This window comes from Natrix helvetica (genome assembly GCF_964273705.1).
Source record: "Natrix helvetica genome assembly, chromosome: Z".
NCBI lineage: Eukaryota > Metazoa > Chordata > Lepidosauria > Squamata > Natricidae > Natrix > Natrix helvetica.
In genome coordinates, this window is record NC_138554.1 from 97,309,632 (window position 1) to 97,334,425 (window position 24,794).

General features: G+C 37.7%; 1 protein-coding gene across 5 annotated transcripts in view; it reads left to right on the forward strand.

Moving 5' to 3' along the window:
- The window catches only part of COLQ (collagen like tail subunit of asymmetric acetylcholinesterase), a 55,166-nt gene that overhangs the window by 20,034 nt on the left and 10,338 nt on the right, over window positions 1–24,794 (forward strand). For 2 of the 5 annotated variants that reach the window (XM_081932619.1, XM_081932620.1), the window contains exons 3-13: window positions 862–963; window positions 2,240–2,284; window positions 3,487–3,513; window positions 4,307–4,378; window positions 6,687–6,749; window positions 8,387–8,413; window positions 13,766–13,810; window positions 15,678–15,713; window positions 17,492–17,572; window positions 20,590–20,650; window positions 23,822–23,958. In XM_081932619.1, the coding sequence (XP_081788745.1) occupies window positions 862–963; window positions 2,240–2,284; window positions 3,487–3,513; window positions 4,307–4,378; window positions 6,687–6,749; window positions 8,387–8,413; window positions 13,766–13,810; window positions 15,678–15,713; window positions 17,492–17,572; window positions 20,590–20,650; window positions 23,822–23,958 (696 nt within the window). The remainder of the gene's footprint in view (window positions 1–861; window positions 964–2,239; window positions 2,285–3,486; window positions 3,514–4,306; window positions 4,379–6,686; window positions 6,750–8,386; window positions 8,414–13,765; window positions 13,811–15,677; window positions 15,714–17,491; window positions 17,573–20,589; window positions 20,651–23,821; window positions 23,959–24,794) is intronic. The other 3 variants (XM_081932622.1, XM_081932621.1, XM_081932623.1) reach the window with 3 other exon arrangements.

The following is a 24,794-nucleotide window of genomic DNA, read 5'->3' on the forward strand; positions in this document are numbered from 1 at the left end:
GCATTCCCATATGTGAGCTTAGTAGCAGCTCATGTGCCCCAGAAACATCTATTTTATTAGTAACAAAAATGGCTTATAACCACTGGTAGCCTTATTTCCCACAAAGAATAAACCTTGCTATGGCTTTGTATGTTGACCTTTGTGGCATGTAAACCATGATGTAGAATTTAGTATCATAGATGAATCCAGCTATTTCTAGATTATGCATCAAACCATTGCTTAGTGTGAAGGGAACCCAGTTATTGAGCTAGAACTCTTTCTATCCAAAAACATTGGATAGAACCTGGGAAATCAGAAATTGGAAAATATCTAGATGACCCATGAATGGATGAAAGAGGCATGTGGATGCTAAATATACAAATATTTATTCAGATGTTCTGACATTGGACTACTGCTCATGTATATTGGGCATTTATATTGGGAAGCTAAACAGGATTGGGTTAGTTTTTGGATGTAAGATCTCCAGGAAACTATGGAAAGAATCAGGAAGCTGAAAAGTCATTCCAGCAGCAGACCATACAAACGATTTTGTAATAGTGCTAAGAAATAAATACATGGATATATCATGAAGCTCAATTCTAGTGGGACTTTATTCAACACATAATTGTACTTTATCAACCTTATTGGCTCTGAGAAGTTAAATAAAGTAAGGCATTGTTGATACTTGGATGGGAAGCCAAAATAGAATTATCAAAGCTTTAGCTAAGCATCTAGAAAAAGACAATGGCAAATCCCTTCCATGCTCTTACTAAGAAAATTGCATGGATATATCCATAAAGTTATCAATAGTTAAACTCAACTCAAAACAGATTTTATCTTTTATGTCCTTTTGTGCCTCCCCTCCTCCTTCTAATTTCTTAGATGTTGTTTACTCTGGATCTGAAAAACTTGTGTCAAGAGCTTCAGATAACACAATCTCCCTGTGCAGAATCTGTATGTCCCCCAGGACCTCCTGGCCCCCAGGTTAGTACTTTATTTTGGAAGGACAAAATGTAGTCACCGGGGACAGGATTTCTGATAAGTTACTTTGTCAGATGGCATGGAAGAATAGAAGACGCACAATGAGAGGAAGATGGGAATGATGCAAAAAAGCAGCCTCCTTACTTTAATTATACTTATAGGGCCTTCATTTAGTTAATATACTTGCTGAGCCATCAAGGCAAAAGGTGCTTTTAGTGCTTTTTAAATAGATTGGTTTAAATATGTAAGCAATTAAATATTATATAAATTAGTAAGGAATCCAATGTTTCTATAGGTCCATGAAAATTCTATGATTCTGAAATCTTAGCTCTTGTTTGATGGATGCAGATCATCTTAAACAAGGGGAAAACATTAAAAGTTTCAGAAATATTCACTTTAAACTATAGTTATTTGCTAATCTTTGAACATACCACCTTTATTTAATTTTGAGACTTAGGCAAACTTTAATGTTCTACCATTTTGAAAATGGCCTAGTTGACACAGTGGCACACTTAGAGCTGAACCGGTGCCTATCTGTCCCCATCTGTCCCCTCTCAGCACATCCAAGCGTCTGGAAATCTAACATGGCTGTTGTTGCCACATTCTTTCTTTTTAAGTTTCCCCATTGTTGTAGCATAAGGTTCAGGCAGATGTGCTTGCTAGCTTCATTTTCATCTGGCCAGTTCTGGGAGCCTAATCTAACTATAACCAAAATGGGTTTTCTACTTTTTTCATTGCTAAATAGAATCACTCCCTCCCCAAAATTCCAGCTGTTATGCTTCCATCCAATCTCTCCAATATATTTTACACAGCGTTTCCATATGAAAGACTCCAAATTCTACCAAATGAAAGCACAGTCTAACTGTTCCTTAAATAATATTTCTAGAAACAAATATGTAGGCAGATGTGAAGGCAAAGGACAGAGTTACAGTGGTAAAAAAATGTCATTCTAAGTCGCTAACAAAATTCCAGAGTTTATCAGGAGGTTGCACAATAAAAGCCTTTTTGGAAGCATCTTTCATCTATCATTAGGTGTAAAAATTCCTAAAATCTGAACATTAAATGAGGCCAAAATAGCAGAAGCTGCTCTAAACAGACATGAACCATGTTGTGTGTGAAGTTTTCTGTCCAAATTAAAGACAAATTGAAGTGTCTAAACTTGGTATAGATTCTTTCAATTAGAAATAAGAAAAGCTCTGTTGAGTCACAAGTTATCACTGGCAAGTCAGTGAACAAATTGCATGATGAAGATATTTAAACACCGTACTTCTATTTTTAGGGTCCACAAGGTATTCCTGGTGTGAAAGGACCAAAGGGAGTAAAAGTAAGCTCCACAGTTGTTTTGTTAATGTAAAAAAAAAGAAAAACTTGGGGGAATTTGTTCATACAAGTATGCAAATATGAAATGAAAGCTGATTACGTTGATTGTTGTAGAAATGCAGATCACCTGTAGGGAAGGTTCTCATAACTCATCTTTTAAACCCAAATGGCAGCAAAGAGGGTTTTTAAATTTTATTTCTTTGTTACCAACTAAGTCTGGATTTTTATAGCAGAAATGCCTACTTTAAACAAAGCATGTCAGAGTACGAGATCATATCTTAAGGTTGGCAGATCTGGGCTTCAAAAATTCATATTCATGGCAGCAAAGAGATTCAGAAATTAAATATTTGCTGCCATCTATATTTTTGTAATCCAGATTTGATTCAGAGGTGGGTTGCTGCTAATTCAGCCGGGTTTGGCCGAACCAGTAGTGGAACTCAGGCCTTGATTGCAGAACCAGCAGCGACACAGGCCTGCCATGCCCCTGAACAGGTTCCCTCGCCACTGCTGGACCGCCACCATTTTGGATTTCAGTGACTGTGCTTGCACAGTTCACTGTAAATTGTTCTGCGCATGTGTTCAGAACAATTTACATTGAACAGCTCGGACACTTGTGTGAACACAAAGTGCGGGTTGCGAACCGGTAGTAAAACCGGCAGCAATCCACCCCTGATTTCGTTGTCTTCATATCTCAATAGTAGGAATTTGGAATGGACCTTCTGGTTCTGGCCTTTTCTTTCGACTATTGTAGGTTGAATTGGAAAGATTGAAGAGGAGCTTCAATATTGATTTACTGAAGATCCTTTCTGTCCTCTGGATGGTCAGAATCTTGATTGTGTAAGATTCCTGCTCAGACAAAGAACAATCTAATCATGTCATCTAAACACATTTTCAGATTTTTCCCAGCCAAGTTAGGGAAGTCATCTGGTCTCCCGCCAAACTTGTCTCCCCAAAAACCTGGAAGAGCCTTAATGTTTGGGGTCATCACTGTCATTGCCCCCTCCCCAGTATTCATTTTATGAGTTTCTATCTTGGTCCCAAGAAGTGTGATGTGTCTGATTAATAGAAGTCCTGAATATAAAAAAAAGAATATAGGAATCTGTCACATGCTGCTTTCCTCTCTTCTTGATAATCAACCAAATTAAAAATGTCCAGCTACATTCAAATTGTTTGTGACTCCTACTGATGTATTATTTTCTCTGACAGGGTGAGATTGGAAGACCAGGAAGAAAGGTATAAGAAAAAAACGCATAAGATCTCTTACATTATAAGGCTTGCGGCAGCCATCTTCAATCTGGCACCCTCATGGTGTGTTGGACTGCAACCCCTGACTTCCACTCAACAAGATCATGCTAGATGTGGATGATGGGAGTTGTAGTCCAACACATTTGGGAAAGCTGATTTCTAGAAGTTTTTCCCAACTTAATTTAATTCCAGGTATGGATTTCAGTGGCCAGGGTCCTCCAACCAATATTGGCATTGCTGAGAATACTGAAAATTGAAGTCCATACATCTAAAATGGGTTCAGGTTGGGGAAGGCTGCTTTTGTGCATATGCTAAGGCATGTAGATATGTTATAAAAGTTCTACATGACATTAGACACTGATCAACATGCATTAATCTGAGATATATAGATATCACGTATCTATTATCTATAGTTGAAATAGAAGTTCTTCCTGTCCCAAGAAATCTATTAGGCTCCCCTTCTCTCACTTCTGGGCCAAGAACTTCCTATTCCAGCAGCCATTTTCTTGGCAGATCTAATTCTCCCTTTCCTGAAATCTGGTGGAATGGCTGCAATGAAGTGACAGATGAGGAAGGGATGAACACATTGGATTTCTGGGTGCTTCATGGTCATGGAGAATTTCCAATGGTGTATGTAAAGTAGGTGACTAATTACTAGTTGAAGTTACAACATTACAATCATTTTGAATGTTGAAACTATGTGAACACTCATGCTATTATATCTGATTAATTAAATTAAATTAATTTCATTTCATTTACTCCATTGTCTGTTTTTTTGAAGGGCAGTCGAGGTCCTCCAGGTGTCCCTGGAATGCCAGGATCGATTGGATGGCCTGGTCCAATGGGACTAAAGGTAAGATTAAGCTACTGATGAGTGATTTGTCAATCAGCCTACTTGTAATGTAAATTATAATCTTATTGAAACCCAAGGTATTTCCTATAAAGGAAGGTTGCTAATAAATGATGAGTTTGAAAAATCTGTTGTGTGCTTTGGGCAGATGATGTCTAAACACCAGATTTCATGTAACAACGAAGTTTGACTGAAATCAATTATTCATATAGAATTAATAGGTATATATTTCTGGAATTGTTTGGAATTGATAGCATTCCCACACATACAACACAAAATATGAACCAGGTATTCAGACAACACCTTTATCATAATAAAAAAGGACCAATTAGCAAACCATCAGCAATATCTTAAAAGGAATCTAATTCACAAGAGAAGAAGAAAATAACATGCTAACTGTCATGGATATTCTTATTAGCAGAGAGTACAATGACAAACTAAAACACAGGTGTACTGAAAACCATCCATACCAACTAAGTGCTCCACTATCAAAGTAATAATCCAACCTCCCACAAGAGAAGCTGTGCAAGAACTATTTAGATGAGCACAAACACATTGAAGCAATCCTGAACAGCAAAAAAAAAGAAACAGGTCATCCATATAACATCTAACAAAATGGATATATGTGCAACTTCATCAAAAAAGTGCTTGACTGCTGAACCCAATATAGCACAACCCACTGAAGCTGTAAAAAGGCTAACACTGTCATCCCTCAAAAACATCTTAGAAACCATCAACAGACTGTTGCAACTACATGACCTCAGCATAGCACACAAAACAACTAAACCTTTCCAAAATATTCTAAGACTTAGAATCTTAGAATCTAAGTAAACCAAAATACCCAGCAGTCCCAGAAGAAAAATAAGAATAATCTGCAACATACAGTCTAAAGACTGTAACAGTCATTATGTAGGACAAACAGATAGAAGGCTAGCTGAATTTATCCATGAACACTAACCAGTAGTCAGAAGACATGATGAAAACTCTTTAATTTCACAACATATTGACAAACCTAACCATAGTTTCAACTGAAAAACCCTCACCATCCTTGACCAAGTAAAATCCATAAATGCTAGAGAATTTCTGGAATATTGGCACTTAGAAAAATCGATGATCAACAAGCATGTAGAGATAAACAGAGAAACTATTCAAAAGAGACAATCAATAAGCCAAAAAGGGAGACCAAAACATCTTCCCACCAGCATTCAACACCCAGATGAGCAGAATTTAACATCAAGATTAACATTAGACCAACAATTAAGATGTGAACAACACTCCAATCAAAGAACTGCCAAAGAAACCACAGTAAACAGCCCAAACAAAAACAACAACAAACCACCAAAACCATTCCCACCAACACCAACTGGGCAAGCCACTAAAATACAAATTGAAAGCAAACCTCACTCCTTACTAGCATTGATGATGTTACTTAGTTTGGGTACTGAAACATCTGCAAAAAAACAAACAAGCTCAGAGAGCACCAAGGACCTCTCATTTCAACCCTGAGCTATAAACATTATCCTTTACATAAATTCCTATCTATAGTTGTCTTTATAAAAGTAGTGAAATTATGGGTTGACATTATTATATCAATCAGAACATGTTTTCTTCTTAAGAGCATCTGTGAGAAGGCAGTGGGAGTGTTGGTTAGTAGGAAGGTAATCACATAATCAATGTGTCTGGTTAATACTTGAATGGGAGATTACCAGGTAACACTAGGACTATAAACTTAACTAATTCACTGAAAAATATCTTAGAAGAAATCACTGACAATCTGTTCGTTGAAAGTACAAGAAAAGGCCCTCTTTGTTGCAATCTCTTCCACCCATCAGGAAATTTGGCAATGTGATTGCTGACAACTGGTGGGATAGTTTCCTAATGTCAGAAATACAGAAATTTTGGAGCATAAACCTACATTAGCTCAACGCCCTTTAAAAATGGGATAAAAAAATCTTCCTAAATGTTTCATGGCCACTGAATCCTATTGCCTCCCCTTTCAAAACTAAATGGCCATCAGAACCTGTCCTGCCTTACGCTGTGATACAAATAATCAAATTGGCTCAGTGCTATCCAGGTTAATTATATACAATGGTAATAAAAGCAAGGGAGCAATCTGAGCAATCTATGCTCATTTGCTTACTGTTCTGTGCAAAGAATTTGTGTTGCACTCATTTTATGTATTGTAATTTCCCATGAAATGGATACATTAAGAAATATAGAAATGGCACAAATTTCTCTTCAGCTGTCAACTACTGCAACCATTGCAATAAAACCTGCCCATTGTGATAATTTTCTTCATTGTTTCTTTTAGGGTGAAAAGGGAGATTTAGGTTTGATGGGATTGCCAGGTATAAGAGGACCAATGGGTTTCAAGGTTTGTTACTCCAAGCACTATGTTCTCTTTCTTAGGGTCTAGCGTGGATTAGAAGCTAATTGGTGTATATTGTAGACAGATAGCATTTATGATTTGGGGAGTAAAGAATAATAATGAAAAAAATACAGACTTTTTTCATATATACAATGAAAGTATTGTAATAAGAGTGTGGAAATAGTTGTTTTTCCTCTCTTCTTTATCAAATTTCTTATAGTAATGTAATAGTGTACGAGGGTTGAACAGAACCATCTGCAAGGGAAAAAGGGGTGGGCTCCAAAAATTAAATATGATGGTTGCAATCACATGTTTAAAGCACATGGAAAAGGTGTGAGGCTTTGATAAATGTGATCATGTTTGTCATCTTGACTTTTTTACATTCACTCCTGCAGATACTCCTAAGGCTGAGCTACACAATATATTAAATATATCTTTAGTACAAAAATGGGTGAATGAATGAAGTGTTATGGCTATGACCACATTTCTTCATTCATTTGTACATTCATTCGTTCAATGTATTTAACATGCAATTGTTGTTGTTGTTTTTGAATTTATATTAGAACAAATGACTGAGTTTGATTTTGAACCTGGTCACTAGGCACTGTGATTAGGAGTCTTAAATCTTTCTGTTCTCAGCTACGTCCTTTACACAAAACACAGATGCACTTTTTAATTACATTTTAAAAGTCCCTCTAAAGCAGGGGTGCCAAATTGACATTGTCATGGCGGCATCACATGACATATCATGATTTCCCCCCTCCCTTTGCTAAACTGGGCATGTATGTGGCCAGCCCATGACACATCCGCCCACAGATTGCGAGTTTGACACTCTTGCTCTATGGCCACTGTTGATTTTTTTAAAAACCCTACATGTAGAATGGGAAAGTATTTTATACAAAGCAAGGAGTTAGATCTCTTACATCTGTGATGTAAGGACATTGTGTCCAGAAAAATAGGGCAGTGTAAAGGAGAGTTGCATGCTACATATTCACCTCCAAACAGCTAGACTAAATGTTATTTAGCGCTTAAATACTCAGAATTATATCCTTTACAGTTTTTAAGAAGTTTTCCCTAACCTGATGGTTTGTTGGAGTTTGTTGTTGGTTGTTTTTTAGCATTGTTAGGCATACTGTTTATCATTTCCTGACTCAATGGGTTATTTACTTACTTATATATTTATTTAACATCTGCTAGACTAACATGTTTCGATACACAATTGACTTGACTGCTTTTAAGTCTATTTATATACAGATAACCTGGAAATACATTGACTTGTAGATATCCTGACCTACTTTTCTAATGATATATAGAGAAACAAGAATAGAAAGTAGGATGCCACATTCATATGTGAGAGATAATTATTTTATAATTTCTTAATTTTAGAAATAATCTTAATGGACTATAGATCAAAAGATTGTGTGTGCATTTTAAAAGCAATAATTCTGAAAAACAGACATATTTATTATAGATAGATTTCTGTAACTATGATTATATTAGCTCTGGAACTGATTATTGCTTTTATTAAACATTCAAAGCAATATCAAATCTACTATACATGATTTCTTGTGTTGGCTTCTAGGTTGAGATATGATGCTGTCACTTCTTATGTTTTCCTTTTGTCTTTCAAAATTTTGTTCTAGGGTAATACAGGTGGTCCCGGACAAAAGGTGAGTGATTAAATTTCTAATAAGCACTTGGTACTAGTCTGTATAAATAAGTATGTTGCATCCAGTTGATATTAAAAATGGCTTTTACTTGATTCAGGAGTAAAGTAGGTTGAAGAGATTAAAAAGAGGGATATATATATATATATATATAGGTTCAAATCCCAGTAAGGGTATGGCTAGCTGATGACAGCTAAATAGCTTGAAATAGATCTATACTACCCTCCCTTTATTTATTTATCAGCACAAATACAACATGTGTGTGTGTGTGTGTGTGTGTGTGTGTGTGTGTGTGTGTGCCTAAATATGGGAGGAAGGTCACTACTCCCTCTTTCTGTCCTTCGGTTTATCACAGAAGACCATGCAGGCAGAAAACCATATTTTTATTTTTAATGTTGCCTTTTTATATTTGTGTTGTATTTGTACTGATAAATAAATAAAGGGAGACTAGTCTCCCTTTATTTATTTATCAGTACAAATACAACATATATATATATATATATATATATATATATATATATATATATATATATATATATATATATATATATATATATATATAATCTCCCCATGGTTTGGCTTCTGGATGGTGGTTGCATTTCATCTATGGGATGGGTTTGGGTTTGAGTCTGGTGAGGGTGATTGGTGATGGCATCCTGTGTTGTTCTGGGTCTGGTGTTGGTTTTCGTGGCTGGGACTCATTTGTTGACCAGGGCTAGTTTCCATATGCCTGGTAGGCGGGAGGTATCGTCACGTTTATTCATGTTGTGGGGGTGTTTCTCTATTTTGATGGCTTCCATAATTATTCTCTTGTTGAAGTGTTCAGTTTTGGAGATTAATTTGGTTCCTTCAAAATCAATTTCATGTCCTGTTGCTTTAAGGTGCTGGAAAAGGGAGGAAGTTTTTTCTTCTTTTCTGACTGCGTTCTTGTGTTCTGCGTGCATGCATTTATTCTCCTATTAGTTTGTCCAATGTATATGGCCAGGCAGATTTTGCATGGTATTTTCTAGACTCCTTGGTTTTTTAGCTGGATCTTGTCTTTGAGGTTTCTTAACATGTTGGCTATCTTTTGGTCAGTGCCGAAGGCTGTCTTGATATTGTGTTTGTGGAGAATTTTGCTGATTTTATCTGTGGTGCTTTGATGTAAGGGAAGTGGGCGATGCTGTTGTCCTGTTCTGTGTCTCAGTTCTTGCGGGGTGTCTCCTTTTGGATTAGGTTGGTAATTGTGTTTCTTTGGAATCCGTTGGAAATTAATACGTTTGTGAGAATGTGTAATTCAGTTGTCAGGTGGTCTTTGTCGGCTAGGCATTTGGTTCTGGAGATGAGGGTCTTGGCTACGGAGTTGATCTGTGTAGGGTGGTGATGGGATTGTGCGTTTAAGTAGCGGTTGGTGTGTGGTTTTTTCTGGTAGATGGTGTGTCCTAGGGAGCCATTGGTTTTTTTTTTTTTTTTTTGTAGATTAGGACGTCCAAAAAGGGAAGTTGGTTGTTAGCTTCTATTTCCATAGTAATTGTATTTTGGGGTGTAGGCTGTTGAGATGTTTGAGGAAGTTGTCCAGTTTTTCCTTCCTGTGTGGCCAAATTACGAAAGTGTCATCTAAATATCTAAGCCAGAGTTTGTGTTTGTGTTCAGATTTATCTAAGGAAAAGACCCGAATATGCCAAGACCTGCATATACCTGTACCCGTAAAAATCTACGAAAACACACACACACACACACGTTATATGTGTGTGTGTGTGTGTGTGTGTGTGTGTATGCATGATTGAACTGCCCTTTCTCATATGACTTCCTTATACAATGCATATAAAAAGGGGACATGGCTTTGATCACATGGTGACAGTGTTTATTTCTTTTTATTCACCCATTGAATGGCCTTGAACAGAATCAAGTAATGAAGAAATGGCAAAGCAAATTAAAATAGGATTTAAATGTTGTGCAGGTTATTACTGGCATTCTCTGAAGCTGAACATCCTAAACAGAATTTTCTTTGCTCCAGCAAGAAATTGGGGAACAGTCTATGCAGAACAGTTAACAAGGTTTATATTCTGGATGGTTGTTCTTATTACATAAGCATAAGCATCTAAGGAAAAATAACTCTGGGCTATAATTTCTTAGATAGATCTTGCCAAATAATTCCAAGATCTAATTCTCCAGATAAAAGATTTGACACTGTTACCTTTATCTAAATAGGAAAAATATAACAATATTGTAACAATATAACACAGCAGAGAACAAACAGGTCCATTGTCTCGGGCTGATAGAAACTACTCCTATTCCGCATCTTTATATACTTAGTGCTGAAATAAAAGCAAGATTGAAATAGTGAGTTGTTCCTGAGTTTCCCCTTCATCTTTGCTTTCCACAAGTATTCATTCCTTACAACTTATTGTCTAACAATAACTTTTTTCTTTTCTAATAAAGTGAAAACACATGGCACAAGTGTTTCTATAATATTGAATGATATCTACTATGAAAGTATTAAATTCAGGAAGAAAACATTTTCTCGATTTGAATCATTTCTTTTTTTTTATTGTAAAATTTTATTGGTTTTTTACAAATGTTTTAGGGGAAAAGGTAAATAGGTGTAGAAAAATTTTGACAGCTACATCATGCCGGAGGTAGAAATCCCCCCCGAATCTCACAACTTTAACCAAAAAGAAAAAAAAACATCAAAATTAGAATAAACATTGGCAGCTTTTTGTTTTTACATTCAATCATCAATATATTCAATCATCTTTTGTATCACTTCCGAGAGTTACATTATAACAACAATTGCAAAAATGTTTCAACTCATTTTTGTGATCTGAGTCTTCTAAGTGTTGCGTCCTCCCCCCTGTCTGTTGGCAGAGCCGCGGCCCCTCCCTCCTTCACATCTTGTGTACTATCCCCTGTTTGATCTAGGAGGGCACTATTTTTTTTAATAAAGGCCTCCGCCTCCGCAACTGTGTTAATTCTAATTCTACTGCCCTCCCAGAAAATTAGCATTCCTTCTGGCAACAACCATTTAAACCAGATTCCATTGTTATATAATTTCTTTGCTAAAGAGGAGTATTTCTTCCTCTTATCTCTTACTTTCTTTGGAATCTGTTTAAGAATGGTTATTTCTTTGTCTTTATATTTTAGTGGTCCCACCCTTTGAGCTCCTAAAACCTCATCTCTTGTGGTCTTTCTAAGAAATTTAACATGTACTTCCCTTGGCACGTTGTATGTTCTAGCGTATGCTGAATTAATCCTATAGATCAAATCAATATCCCACCATGGCTGTTTGTCTCTTTTAATATATTCTGTAAAATTGTGGTCATAATCTCCTTGAGATCTTCATTCTCTGTTTCTGGCAAGTTTTGGAATCTAAGAAAAAAATACATTCTCTCAAATTCCGCTTTTATCATATGGTTTTCAAATTCTACATTCCCCTTCTGGATTACCTTAACCTCTTCCCTCAGCCCAGTTGCACCCTCCTCCAGCACCCCTATTCTCTGTTTATTTTGTGTTGTTTGTTATTGCGTTTCTCTGAGCTGATCATTTAAGTCTGCCAGTTGTTTTTTCAATTCGTCCTGTCCCTTTAAGAGAGTTTGAAACATTTGCTCAACTGATAGTTCCTTTGAGCTTTCTTCAGTCGCTTTAGGTTGTAAAAATGAAGCCAATGGTGTCTTTTGGGTTATCGGGCTGGACATAGATGATGTTGGGGCTGAAGACGGCTTACCAGGCGGTAATTTTTTAGGACCCATATTAGGTTCAGAGATAGCTATAAGTCTGCACAAAGAAATGGCGTCTGTGGAAAGACACAACTGGGAGAAGTCACAAGACAAGCAAGTCCAGAGGAGAGCGTAGGTCTCTATGCAGCTCCAAGCCAGGTGATATAAATCAATGTTCCAAATCCAAGGGAGATACGTGTGAGAAGAGGCTCCTGGAGATCTCTAGGGTGTGATATAGTACAAAGCCAGGAAATTCTTTCAAAAGGGAAATTCATTCATAAGTGCAAGAAGGAGGAAGTTGGCCATCTTGGCTCCGTCTTCACAGGAGATCAGAAAGCAACATCCAAAGTTTCCATAAAGTAGTTTAAAAGAATCAACTCAGCAATCCTCCTTTGCAATTGTAGCAAGAAGTCATCCTCCCATTGCTTAAAGGAAGAAAAAGTAACTTTTAACTCTCTCTCTCTCTTCCGAGAGAGAGGGATTTTCCAATTGCCACTTTTCCGAGGGGGGTGGAAAATCCCCCCCTCCAATCTTAACATTTCAAAGGATTGAATCCACAATTTAGTAAGGCTGCTCCTCCTCAATTAGATTTAAAAGGAGATTGAGGGAAGCTTCCCACCTCACCGCATTTCAGCTGTAACATCCGATTAGTTGTTTCCTTCCAGGCTCCGCTGTTGCGCACGCCCCACGCTCCCCGGCTCCGGGGTGAAGCTGGCAACCCCCCTGCGGCCGCTGCCGATTCAGGGGGTCCCAACAAGCTGCCCTACAGCAGGGGCCCCTCCAAGGCTCCCTGTGCTCCCCCTAAACTTAAGGGGAGCCCACCGAGAAGACGAACAGCGGACGCGAACGTCCGTCGCCTTCGGGGACCGGAAGTCTCGATTTGAATCATTTCAATGACAGTCCACCACTGCTGTGATCTAGTAGAAAGGGACGTTTGTGCAGGGACTCCATACAGATGAAAGGTTTTTTTGGGGGGAGGGGGTAGAGTAGAGAGGTTTGCTTTAAAGAGGAGCACCGCTTGGATTCAGAATTTCATTTAAAAAAGAATTCTTCATATTGCTGAGTCCTGCTTCTCCTGAGACATTCCACAGCCCAGTGACCAACCAGATGCCCAGAGGAAATCAGCAAGGAAGGAATGATTACATCAGACTGCTCATGCTTACGGAACCCTAACCCCTGTGTGGACCCAATTCTACCACATCTCTACTATTCATTAAAGCATTTTTCAGGTTTCTGAGTGAACCGTCAGAAAAGTAGAATTGCTTTAGGACTCAGCTTGTTAAAGCTAATGAGAGTCTTAAAACAGTTATACTTTTTATCAAGTGAAAGCCTGAAAAATAGATGTGTGTTAATTGGTAGCAGAGAGATTATGGTTTTGGGCTTGCTCAAACCTTAGCTCAAATCATTTCCAAAGCAGGAAGAGCAGAAACCTAAAACAGCATATCTCACCATTGGCAAATTGAAAACATGTGAACTTCAACTCCCAGAATTCCCCAGCCCTAATAAATAGCTACTGCCATTGTATGGAAGTTCAAAAATCTACCTAACATATCTTCATGACTGTGGAAATTTTGTATTTAATTTAACATTGGATATTGGGAGGAAACAGAATCGTACTTTTAACTGCTGTGTTATATAGCTCTGATATGGTTTTCCACAGGGAGCTCAAGGACAGAAAGGAGTCAAAGGCAGCAAAGGTGATAAGGTAATATTTTCTTACTATAATATCAAACAATCTTATATAGACCAGGGGTAATTTTTTTCTTATTTAGATTTTCAGACCAGTTTTGCATCTAGCATCAGGTTACAAACTAGGAGACTGTGAGTTCTAGTCCCAGTTTAAGAATGAAAGCCAGTTGGATAACTTTGGACCAGTCACTTTCTCTCAGCCCTTCATCTCACAGGACTGTTGTGGAGAAAATAGGAGAGAGAATTAGATATTTTTGCTGCCTTTAATTATTTATAAAAAATAATAAAGGTGAGGTTAAAAAATAAAGAATGGTGAGCGAAGTGAACGTTTTACTTTTATATACTATTTATAGAAGAGTTTTGTTTCTTAGGATGTTAGAAACTTCTGTACGAGGAATTTTATAAAGTCCTAGATTTGTAAGAATGGTTCCTAGCTGCAAGTTGCTTCCCTTCATTTCAAGACTTTAAAGAAGAGTGGTTTAGCTTTCTCAATACCAGTTTTTTTCAAACTTGACAACTTGAAGATCTGTGCACTTCAACTGTCATTAATTCCCTAGCCTGCATTTGCAAAGTTTGAAAAATACTGATTTACAACATCGCTGATCAGGCTACATCTGAAAAATATCTTCTGGCTCTAGATGACTAACTCTTAAAAACCCAGGATTTCTTTTCAAGAATGGAAATCATAACTATATAGGCCCAATGTCTAAGGTCAACACAGCAGAGTGTCAAATTTTCCACCAAGGATTGGCAGATATGATATAGCCAACTGAAGAAATACATTATTATAGATATTCATTTTATGATGTCAGCATTGAAAACTGCACTAGCTTTTTCTATGACAGAATTACGATTATTCTCAAGTACATGTGCATAGCAACATATGTTAAACAGTACAAGGAATCCAAATCTTTTTTGTTCTCCTTTCATGATGGAGGTTTATGTGAGCTTAAAATGCGAAACCACATATTCACAGTGTATATATTAAGATCACTATCGTCAAAATAGTTTTTGCTCCAGTGTATTAAAGATGTAATTCTGAGATGTCATTCTAGGACAAAGCCAGGGATTAAGCTAAGAATAGGGAACATAAATAGATAATTGAACAAATGCACATTTAAAGAGATATCTCAGAGTGTAAAATTATATAATCTCGGGAGTGTTTTCAAAATGGATGGTCATAAAGGCAAAATCAGGGAGAAAGAAAATTAGCATAATAGGTGAAAAATGGCAAGGTTATAAAATAAAAATACAATGAATTAAGATGTGTCTATGTTTAAAAGCCACATTCATCCTTATTTATTGTCAAAACAGCACAACTGATATGATTTAAATCCATGCAAATTATAATTGCTTCACCTAGGACTGGCTAAATATAACTATAATTATCTCTGTCCTTATATCATTCAAATAGATCATATGGCATAAGTATTGTACATTAACAATAGAAAACTCTTCTACAATATTAGAAAAACAACCTGCTTTACACTAAATCAAATATTGATTCATTCATTTGTATTTTATTGCCATTTTATTGCTTTAATATATATATTCTTTTTGTGTAGTGCCCAAAGTCACATGGTCTCAGTTGGGCAACCAGTAAATGATCTATAAAGAAATAAACAAACCCAAGATCAATGTCTATGGAGATTCTCAGTCATCTAAGTCATGGTTTTCCAAAAATGCTTTTTCAAAAGATAACTGGATTTTTTTGTATTTCCCTGAAGGCATTTCACTTCTCACTCAAGAAGCTTCAGTCAGAACTTGAAGAAGCTTTTTGAATGAGAAGCACATTGCCTTTTGAAGAAGTACTTTTGAGACTTAAGACTTTGAGCTTTTAATTAAAGGATAGTTCATTTTTTTATTCAACTTTTTCTTTGCAGGGATACATGGGTTTCCCTGGAATGTTGGGGCAAAAGGTAAGATACATCAGGGATACTCAGTCTGTGCACAAGATGGACATGTGTTGGAGTTAATATTACAAAGGGATTTTGAGAGACAATTTATTTCTAAAATTCATTGTCTTTAGTGGGACTTAATATTAAATAAATACAGATTCGATTGTACTGTTCATTCCCAACTCCAATCTGTCTTGCCACTATGAAAAGTCAGACAAGAGCATAGATTCCCTTCACTCCCCACTCCCCACAAACAAGGTAAGTAAACTGTAGTCACTGTAGGATACCTATTGGATTCCTCTTTGTACCTATTTTAAGTATGTTAACCAAGTTTAAGCAAGTTTCCGAAGCAAAATCTAAATCTGTGGGATATATTAGGCTGCTTCTGATTAGGTCATTGCAGCTTTACTGAACCTCAGTAATTTTAAGATGTCTGGACTTCCTGAATTCCCCAGTCATTTTGGAGGTTGTATCCACACATCTTAAAGTTACTGAGAAACATTGTGTTAATTATTCAAAAGAATAGGATCAGTACAGGTCTCAGCTATTCAGTTCCAGGTAAAAAAGTGAAGTTGGAATGATTGTTTATAAAGTTGAGAATACAAAATTTACAACTTGAGTAATTACAATAAATAACATGAATTGTCATGCAGCTTTTCTTAATTTCATTTGGATTTAGGATTTTTGCCATGACTAGTATGTATGAGTTTTTAGGCTGTTTATATATCATGTTAAAATAACCATCTGATCATAACTGTAAGGATCAAATCCATTAATATTCTTAAGGGTGGTTTCACACTAATTAATCATTTGAGGGAGAAAAGGCAGATTCATTTGAATGGTTGTAGAAAAATGAAGGTACTTGGTTCTGCTGATGTTATTGCTCACTATTTCCTTTCTAATTTTGATGTTCAAGTGATGCTCAGGGAAAATTGCTTTCTCTGAGAAAGATTGTAACTCCCCTTGGAGTCCATATGCTACTAGTAGGCAGGGCTGAATTGGAGAATGGGACACTAGGAGCTTTCATGCATTTCATGTGTCTTCTCATTGTCCTTTCCCATGTTCATCCATTTGACCTTGGGTTTAAAGCCACCTGAAAGAAGGACAGGCTTTCTGTGAATTAAGAATTTTAGCTTGTCTGTTTCTGCTTAGTTACTAGAACCCTTTTCAAAACAGAGTAGAGGGAACAGTTTGAGTTCACATTTATTTGGGCTGATGGTTAATACCCTGATCTGATTAGTTTTCTATTTCTGAAAGTGAGTGCCGTAAGAAAAGTATATATGGTTTCAGAATAAGATGCAAGCACTGGATTGTGACTTCATTGACCAAGGAGAAAAGAAAGTGACTGAAGATTTTTATTATTTAGTGAACTTATGGTATCCTTATTAAGCCCCCCCACCCCGAGTGAATGGAGCTACTGTATAGTCTAGTATTTGTATCATGCTAAACTTGCTATCTGAAGCTCGCAGGGTTCATTAGCAAAACTGATTCAAAAGAGGAGCCTGCAAAGCAGGTAGACTTGACAATCAGTCTCAACCTACGTATGTGATGATCATTATTTAATTCTTGAGGGTTCTCTAACTCTCTCCCCATCATTTTAAGATGCAGCTTACTAATTTGTCTTTCAAGGAAATATTCTTTGAGGAAAATGTACTTTACTTAATATTATTTACACAGGCAACTTAGAATGATCCCTTTTTGTCATGTGTGTGGAATATCTGCTGAGTTTTGAGAAAGACAGTTTCATAACCAAATCTTTGCACTGAAGATTTGGGTTTTATCTTTTCCACCCCATCAAGGGAGAAATGGGTCCAAAGGGAGAAGCTGGTGCATCAGGACACAGAGGACCGACTGGACGGCCAGGGAAACGAGGCAAACAAGTAGGAATCCTGTACTATATTTTGTTTTGTTTATTTTTTTAAAACCCTAACTTCCTTACTATATACTTAATTTTCTTATATAAATCTAGATACAATATTTTTGTTTCTATAAAGGCCTTGTTTATGACACCCTAAGTCTCATTCGATTGATTGATTTTCTGCCCTCATACTCCTAGTTCTGATCACAATGCTGGCTTTTTTTGGTGGGGGGGCAGGGCGGAATATGGCTTCTAGCATGTTACTTAAATATTTTCCTTAAAGATTTTGTTAAATTGATGTGTTCTCCACTCACTGTTGTCCTCAAAAAGCTATGCCGGCATTAAATTTGTTGTCTCCAAAAGTGACCATTGGTCTACACCACAATCTCTCCAAAGTAATGGGCGACAAAGCCTAATGAAATGTAGATACCTCAAGTCTATTACTATGGCTACTGATCTTATTTATGTTATCTTATGTTCATAATCATCATGGATTTAACCCTTCTTTAGGTTAAATATTGTTTTGAAACATCCCTGGAAAGAAGCTGAGATGTGTACTTGAAAAACTATTTGTTAAATAAGAAAGACACTTCTCACCCACTGAGCCATTTCCTGCCTCCAAAGCCAGCTGACGTCCTCATATTAAATGCCTGTGGTGGCAGCTAAATTAAGAAGGTGTTACTTCCACTTCCATTCTGAGATGCATCTTGCTCATCTCATTGACTCCTTTAAGTTCATGCTTGGAGTCTTCTCAGGTTAGATGCACTAAGACAGGCTATATTTAGGCCAACCTCATCACAAGCATGACACACACTCTGTTCCAGTTGCCACAGTTTTAGGAATTCTATTATTGCTATTGGAAAATGTCTTGATAATGTATAATATTTGCAGGAAAATGCCCCTGTTTTCAGACCTATAGCCATCAACCTTTTTCTCCTTCTGTCTCTCCGCTTTTCCAATTGCTTCTCTCCCTCAATATCTGTTTATTAATTGCTTTTGAATCTTGCTAATCTCTGTTTGTAGTGGCCTTAAGCCTCCTTGATGAAAGATAACAAACAATTCACTATAAACGTGTTTATTAGTTCCTTTGTAAACTCCTACATGGTTGTTTTGTATTACTGGCACTTTCCTTTTCCTTAAAAAAAGATCAAAGCAAATATATTGGCAAGTAAAACCAATGCACAGGTATAGAAAAGGTGATACCTGGCTCAACAATATCAAGTGTGAGAGGGATCTAGGTGTCCTAATAGATCAGTATTTAAGCATGAGCCAGCAGTGGGCTTGAGCTGCCAGAAAAGCTAATGCAGTCCTAGGTTGCATTAACAGAGGGATAGTTTCAAGATCACATAAAGTAATAGAATTGCTTTATACTGCACTGGTCAGCCCACACTTGGAATATTGCATCCAGTTTTGGTCACCAGGATACCAAAAAGATGTGATACCCTATAAAGAGTGCAGAGAAAAGCAACAAAGATGATTAGGGGACTGGAGGCTAAACTGTATAATGAACAATTGAGGAAACTAGGAATGTCTAATCTAATGAAGAGAATGAATAGGGGTTATATGGTAGTAGTCTTCTAGTACTTGAGCAGCTGCCACAGAAATGAAGGTGTCTATCTATTATCCAAAGCACCTGACGGCAAGACAGTAACAGGTGGAAGATCATTAAAGTGAGATCCAACCTAAAGAATTTCCTGACAATGAGAACAATCAATATAACAGCATCTTGTGGAAGTTGTAGATGCATTATTATTGGAGGTTTTCAAGAAGAGACTGGACAGCTATTTGTCCAAAGTGATATAAAATCTTTTGCTTGAGCAGAACATTCGATTAGAAGGTCTCCAAGGACCCTTTCAATTTTATTATTCTATATTCTATATATTCATGGTACACTCTATGTTACCAACCTACAAATCAGCTTTATATACCAATAGTTTATGGGACTTAATATGGTTGTCCATAATGCACCAGGTTAAAGGCACCAGGCTAGGAACCAGGAGAGTGTGAGTTCTAGTCCCGCTTTAAGCACAATCAGCTGGGTAAACATTGGGCCAGTCACTCTCTCTCAGCCTTAGGAAGAAGATAATGCAAATCACTCCTGAAAAACATTCCTGAGAAAATTGCAAGAACTAGTCTAGGTTATTGACAGAAGTCAAACTGGAGTCAAAAGCACACACACAAATCAAAACACAATTAGTAAAAACAAGTGCTTATCTTAATGCTGTACAGTGCCATTGCTGTGGAAGTATATGAAATAAAGCAAGAAATGCCAAGCACTATAACTCTTAGCCACTGGTTGGAACTAATGGCATTAAACAGTGTATTCCCTCCACAGCAATAAATTATTACAAGTAAAAGGTAAACACTTCTTTGAGTCAAATCTGACTCCTGATGTCTTCGTGGTTTTTATTGTCTCCTACCTGGTTTTTTGTCCTCCCGGTCTTACTCATATTTCTGGGAGTTTCAGATAGCAAGTACCGGTAATAGCTCAATTTGCCCCAGTTTAGCTTCTTAGAACCAGCCAAACTCAGCTTGGCAGCAATAAAATATGTCTTCATAATTAATTTTTTCCTGGGAATGACAAGGTTTGACAAAATGATTCTCCTATACCTAAGCAAACATTATTTTTGTCTTGGAGAAATTGCCTATTTAGGGAAAATACAGAATAGGAAAATAAAAATGATCCTTTTAACACTAAATAAATGCATATTTTGTTCAGATAAGTACATATACACATATAAGAGACATGAGGAGCTGATTGATTTCATTGACTTTATTTTAAATAAATTCTTACTTTGAATTACCAAATTGAAGAGTTTGATTGGATTAACAGGCATGTTAGATTTATGGCTTAAGACATTGTTTTTTAAGCTTGACAACTGTAGATGTGTGGGGCATGCTGTCTGGGGAATTCTAGGAGTTCGAGTTAATCTTCAAGTTGCCAGGTTTGAAAAATATTGACCTAAGACTTTGTAATTTCCTTTATGTTACAGCTTATAGTATATATGTAAGGAAATAGCTATAAGGTTCTTTTTTTAGGGACAAAAAGGAGACATAGGACCCCCTGGAAGTATAGGCCCACCAGGACAGTTAATAGCAGGTAAGACTGGGCTTTCTTAATAGCTAATTTTAATAATATAATTATGCTAAACAGAATATACCTTTCATGCTTGTTTAATCACTAGCTGAAGGAATTTCATATTTTTAAGATAGCATTTTTAAGGTCAGTAGGCTTTGGGGAAGGTATAGGTAGAATTTGGCAAGCAAACTGCCATGGCTAAAATCACATGGCATATCTCCCCCTTGATAATTGTATTATATGCTGGAGGGTGTTCAGTGGCAGGAAAAACAGAATGGTATTATCTTCTGTCTCCTTGAATCTATGATGTGTGAAATTGATAGTTGATGTGATATATCATATGAGAGATAAATGAAACAAGGAGCAGATTATTTCCCCCTCTATCCGAACAAGATAAAAGAGATATACAGAGCTTTCAGTTATTGTGCAATCTTTCTTCTTAAATTCAAAATTATTGATACATTCATCCATTTTCTGGTAGCTAACATTAATATAAATGCAGCATTGTGTAGAATTCTAAGGCTTATTATTATTAACATCTAAATATAGATGATCCCAGCATTTTAGCATGGTCATGCGTCCTTTTGAAATTTGGGAAACCATGTTTTTCTTTGAGCTAAAACCATTTTTTTAATGTGTCAAAACTATGCTTTTAAGGGACAGTAATGAGAACAAGCTACAAATGTTAAGAGACAAACAAACAGACTAGTCAAGGAGATGCAACATATTTTTATCTAAAGATGTCTATATTTTGTCATGTCCAATGAAAACAAAGCTTTATAACACATAAATCACATTATTGTTTCATATGTTGCTTTCGGATATACTTATCATATAATAAAAGTATGTACTGTACTGTATGTAAAAATTTGACCATTCTCAGTAAACTTTTTTTTTTTTTGCTTTGCCTGAAGTACTTGTGTTAGTATCAGGAAGTGAAAAAATCACTTTGCAAAGATATTAGGTGTTTTTCTCTCAAATTCAGGAACTCCATGCCAATTCAGGTGCCCAGGTTTTGGGGCAACACCTGCAGCCCATGAAAAATTTGGATGAATGAAACCATGAGTAAAAACAGTTCAGCTACAACTTAGAACTGGAAGATGGGCAATATATGTAAAAGAGCAATGTTTGTTTATTTATTCAATTTATATAGCTCTCCATCTCATGTTTTCATGACTCTAGGTGGCTTACAATAAAATACACAAAATACACAATATAACAAAATAAAAATAAAACACATAGCAGTCAGGCATTATATACCAATTATTCATAGTCAGGAGACAGGTCTGTCCCACACCCAGGGCCCAGGTTTAGTCACAAAGTCAAGTTTTCAAGGCCTTATGAGATGCCAATTTGGATGAGACCAATCTAACTTCAAGGGGAATGATGTTCCAAATAGTGAATGCCACAGAAAAAAAATACAATATTCTCTCGATGACAGTATCTTTCTGCCAAATCAGGTAAGGAAAGATAGTCCAATATGTATCCCCATCTTGAAGGACTTTAAAGATGACAATCAGAACCTTACATTGTACTTAAAAACAATGCACTTCAGGGACGTGCGGTCAGGGGAGGCAGGGCACCTCTCATCATGAAATAATAATATATAATAATAATATCCACAAGGGAGTTTCATATATATAAGAGGAAGAGGAGGGAGGAGGAGGAGCGCGCGCGGGGCGGTACCAGCTGGGTAACCGGCAGAGGCAGGAGGGTTCTCGGAAGCGCCAATAACCTTCCTGCCTCCACTGTACTTTGCGCACTCCTCGCAACTGCAATAGACGTCCAGAAGTGGCAGGGGCTTGATGACGTTGCCGCAGCTGCCATGCGCGGACGGACGGAAGTAGCCAGAGTGGCGCCGAGGCAGTCTGGCGGACGAGCGACCGAGGATCAGGCTGCCTGATCCTCCATTGCTCGCTCGCTCGCTCGCTCGCTCTTTCGTCCGCCCGGACCCCTTGGTGCCACTCTGGTTACCTCCGGCCAGCCGCGCCCTGCAGCGACGTCGGCGACGTCATCAAGACGAAGTGGCTTGGAGGCGAAGTGCTTTTTAGTGCTTTTCTGTGTGTCTGGTGTTTAGGTAGATAGCTGGATGTCCTAAACGCCAGACGCACAGAAAAGCACTGAAAAGCAGCTGCTGTTGGGGATCGCGGAGCGCGAGCCGGCGGAGCGCGCTCAGGAAGGCGGGGAATGGGATCACATGTGCTGGAGGCTGAGGCAGCCTCAGCCTCCAGCACACATGATCCCATTCCCCGCCTTCCTGATGACGTCACCAGCCTCACCAGCCATAAACCTCACCGCATGTTACTGATGCACTTAATAGGGTAGATGTATCATCTCTGTTGAGTAACTACACTAATAACTTCCCATGCTCTTGCATTCTGCATCCAAATACTCTTAAAGTATAGCTCAGTGTAAAATAGGGGTGTCAAACTGAAGGCCTGGGAGCTGGAGCTGGCCTGCAAGATACTTAGGTCTGGCATGTAGGGCTGCCCTGGAAACAGCAAAGGACTGGCCCACGGTGCCCCTGCCAATGAAAACGGAGCTTGGGAGGGCCATCTGCGGTTTTCCCAGGCTTCATTTTCAGTTGCAACGGCCTCCTGCCGCCCTCTGCCAGTGAAACCGGAGCTCCATTTTCACTGGCGGAGGGTGGCAGGAGGCCTTTGTAGCTGAAAATGGAGCTCTGGCGCCTGTTTTCACTGGCAGAATGCTTGGGCCACCACAGATGCCCCTGACATAAGTAACATCAAGCTGGCCAAGCCCACCCAGATCATGCCCACCCTGGCCCCCAAGGTCAAACACAACCCTGATGCTGCCCTCAATGAAATTGAGTTTGACACTCCTGATGTAAAACATTTTGCAATATTCCAGTCTGAAGATCCCAAGGGCCTGAGTGACTATGAGCATGGCTCTGCAATTCAGGAATAGGCATATATGATACATAACCCAAAGTTGCACAAAGACCCTCCTAGCTATGGGTACCACCTGTTCTTCAGGTGGGAGCTGCAAGTCCAATAAGATCCCCTTCCTGGGCACCAGTAGTGACATCCCTATCAAGAACCAAATATGGAAGTTTATACATGTATTCTCAGTTTATTAGAGTTAACAGGAAAATATATATTTATAGCAGTTTGTTTTTTTGTCATATGTCTGTTGTATTTCAGAATCATTAATTGGCAATCTGCTATTTTCTAGGGCAACTAATGGGGCCAAAGGGAGAAAGAGGACTTCCAGGACTTCCGGGGAATTGTCTCTGCAACTCTCAGCCAGATGTGAATGGTCCACCGTACGAGGAACCACTGTTTGGAGACGCCTATTCCAAAGTACCTGCAGTAAGTGAGTTTGACAAGAATTAAGATGGCATATTATGTAATTGAAGCATAACTGGATTGCTTTGTTGATAAACTGGAATAATTATAATAACTAAGCTAAATACTTTTAAAGTGTAACTCTTGAGACATGCAGATAATCTTCATTTACTGATTGCTTCGTTTAGCAATTATTTAAAGCTATGACAGTGTAAAAAAACAGCTTTTCAACCAATCCTTGAATGTACAACTATTGCAACTTTATGCAGTCATGTGTTCCCTATTTGTGTGCTTCCCAGCTGTCTTGCAATAAGCAGGGATAGGATAGGATAAGATAAGATAGATAGGATAGGATAACAGAGTTGGAATGGACCTTGGAAGTCTTCTAGTCCAACCCCTTGTTTAGGCAGGAAAGCTTACATGGCAACAGACAAATGGTTATCCAACATCTTCTTTAAAACTTCCAATGTTGGAGCATTCACAACATCTGGTTAATGAAGAACACAGAAGAAAAATAATAAGTTGCATTTCCATGATGCTTCACTTAACAGTTGTGGTGACTTGCTTATTGACTGAATGGGAAAAGAAGTTCTGAGTTCATTGTGATTTTCTGCTTAGCAACTACGCTGCTTAGTGATGGAGTTCTAGTACCAATTGTGATTGCTAAGCAGGGACTACCAATACTTTGTTCTAGCAATTATTGGGTTAACAATGTCATGTTTTGCTTCTGAATGAAAATACATTTAATAATATAATTTAATGATTGCAATGGTACAGTTCAAGTACATTTTCTCTAAATTCCTTGTATCTTTGTCTATGATTGAGTAGCACACGAGGAGTCATTTTTACAAATATTTTTT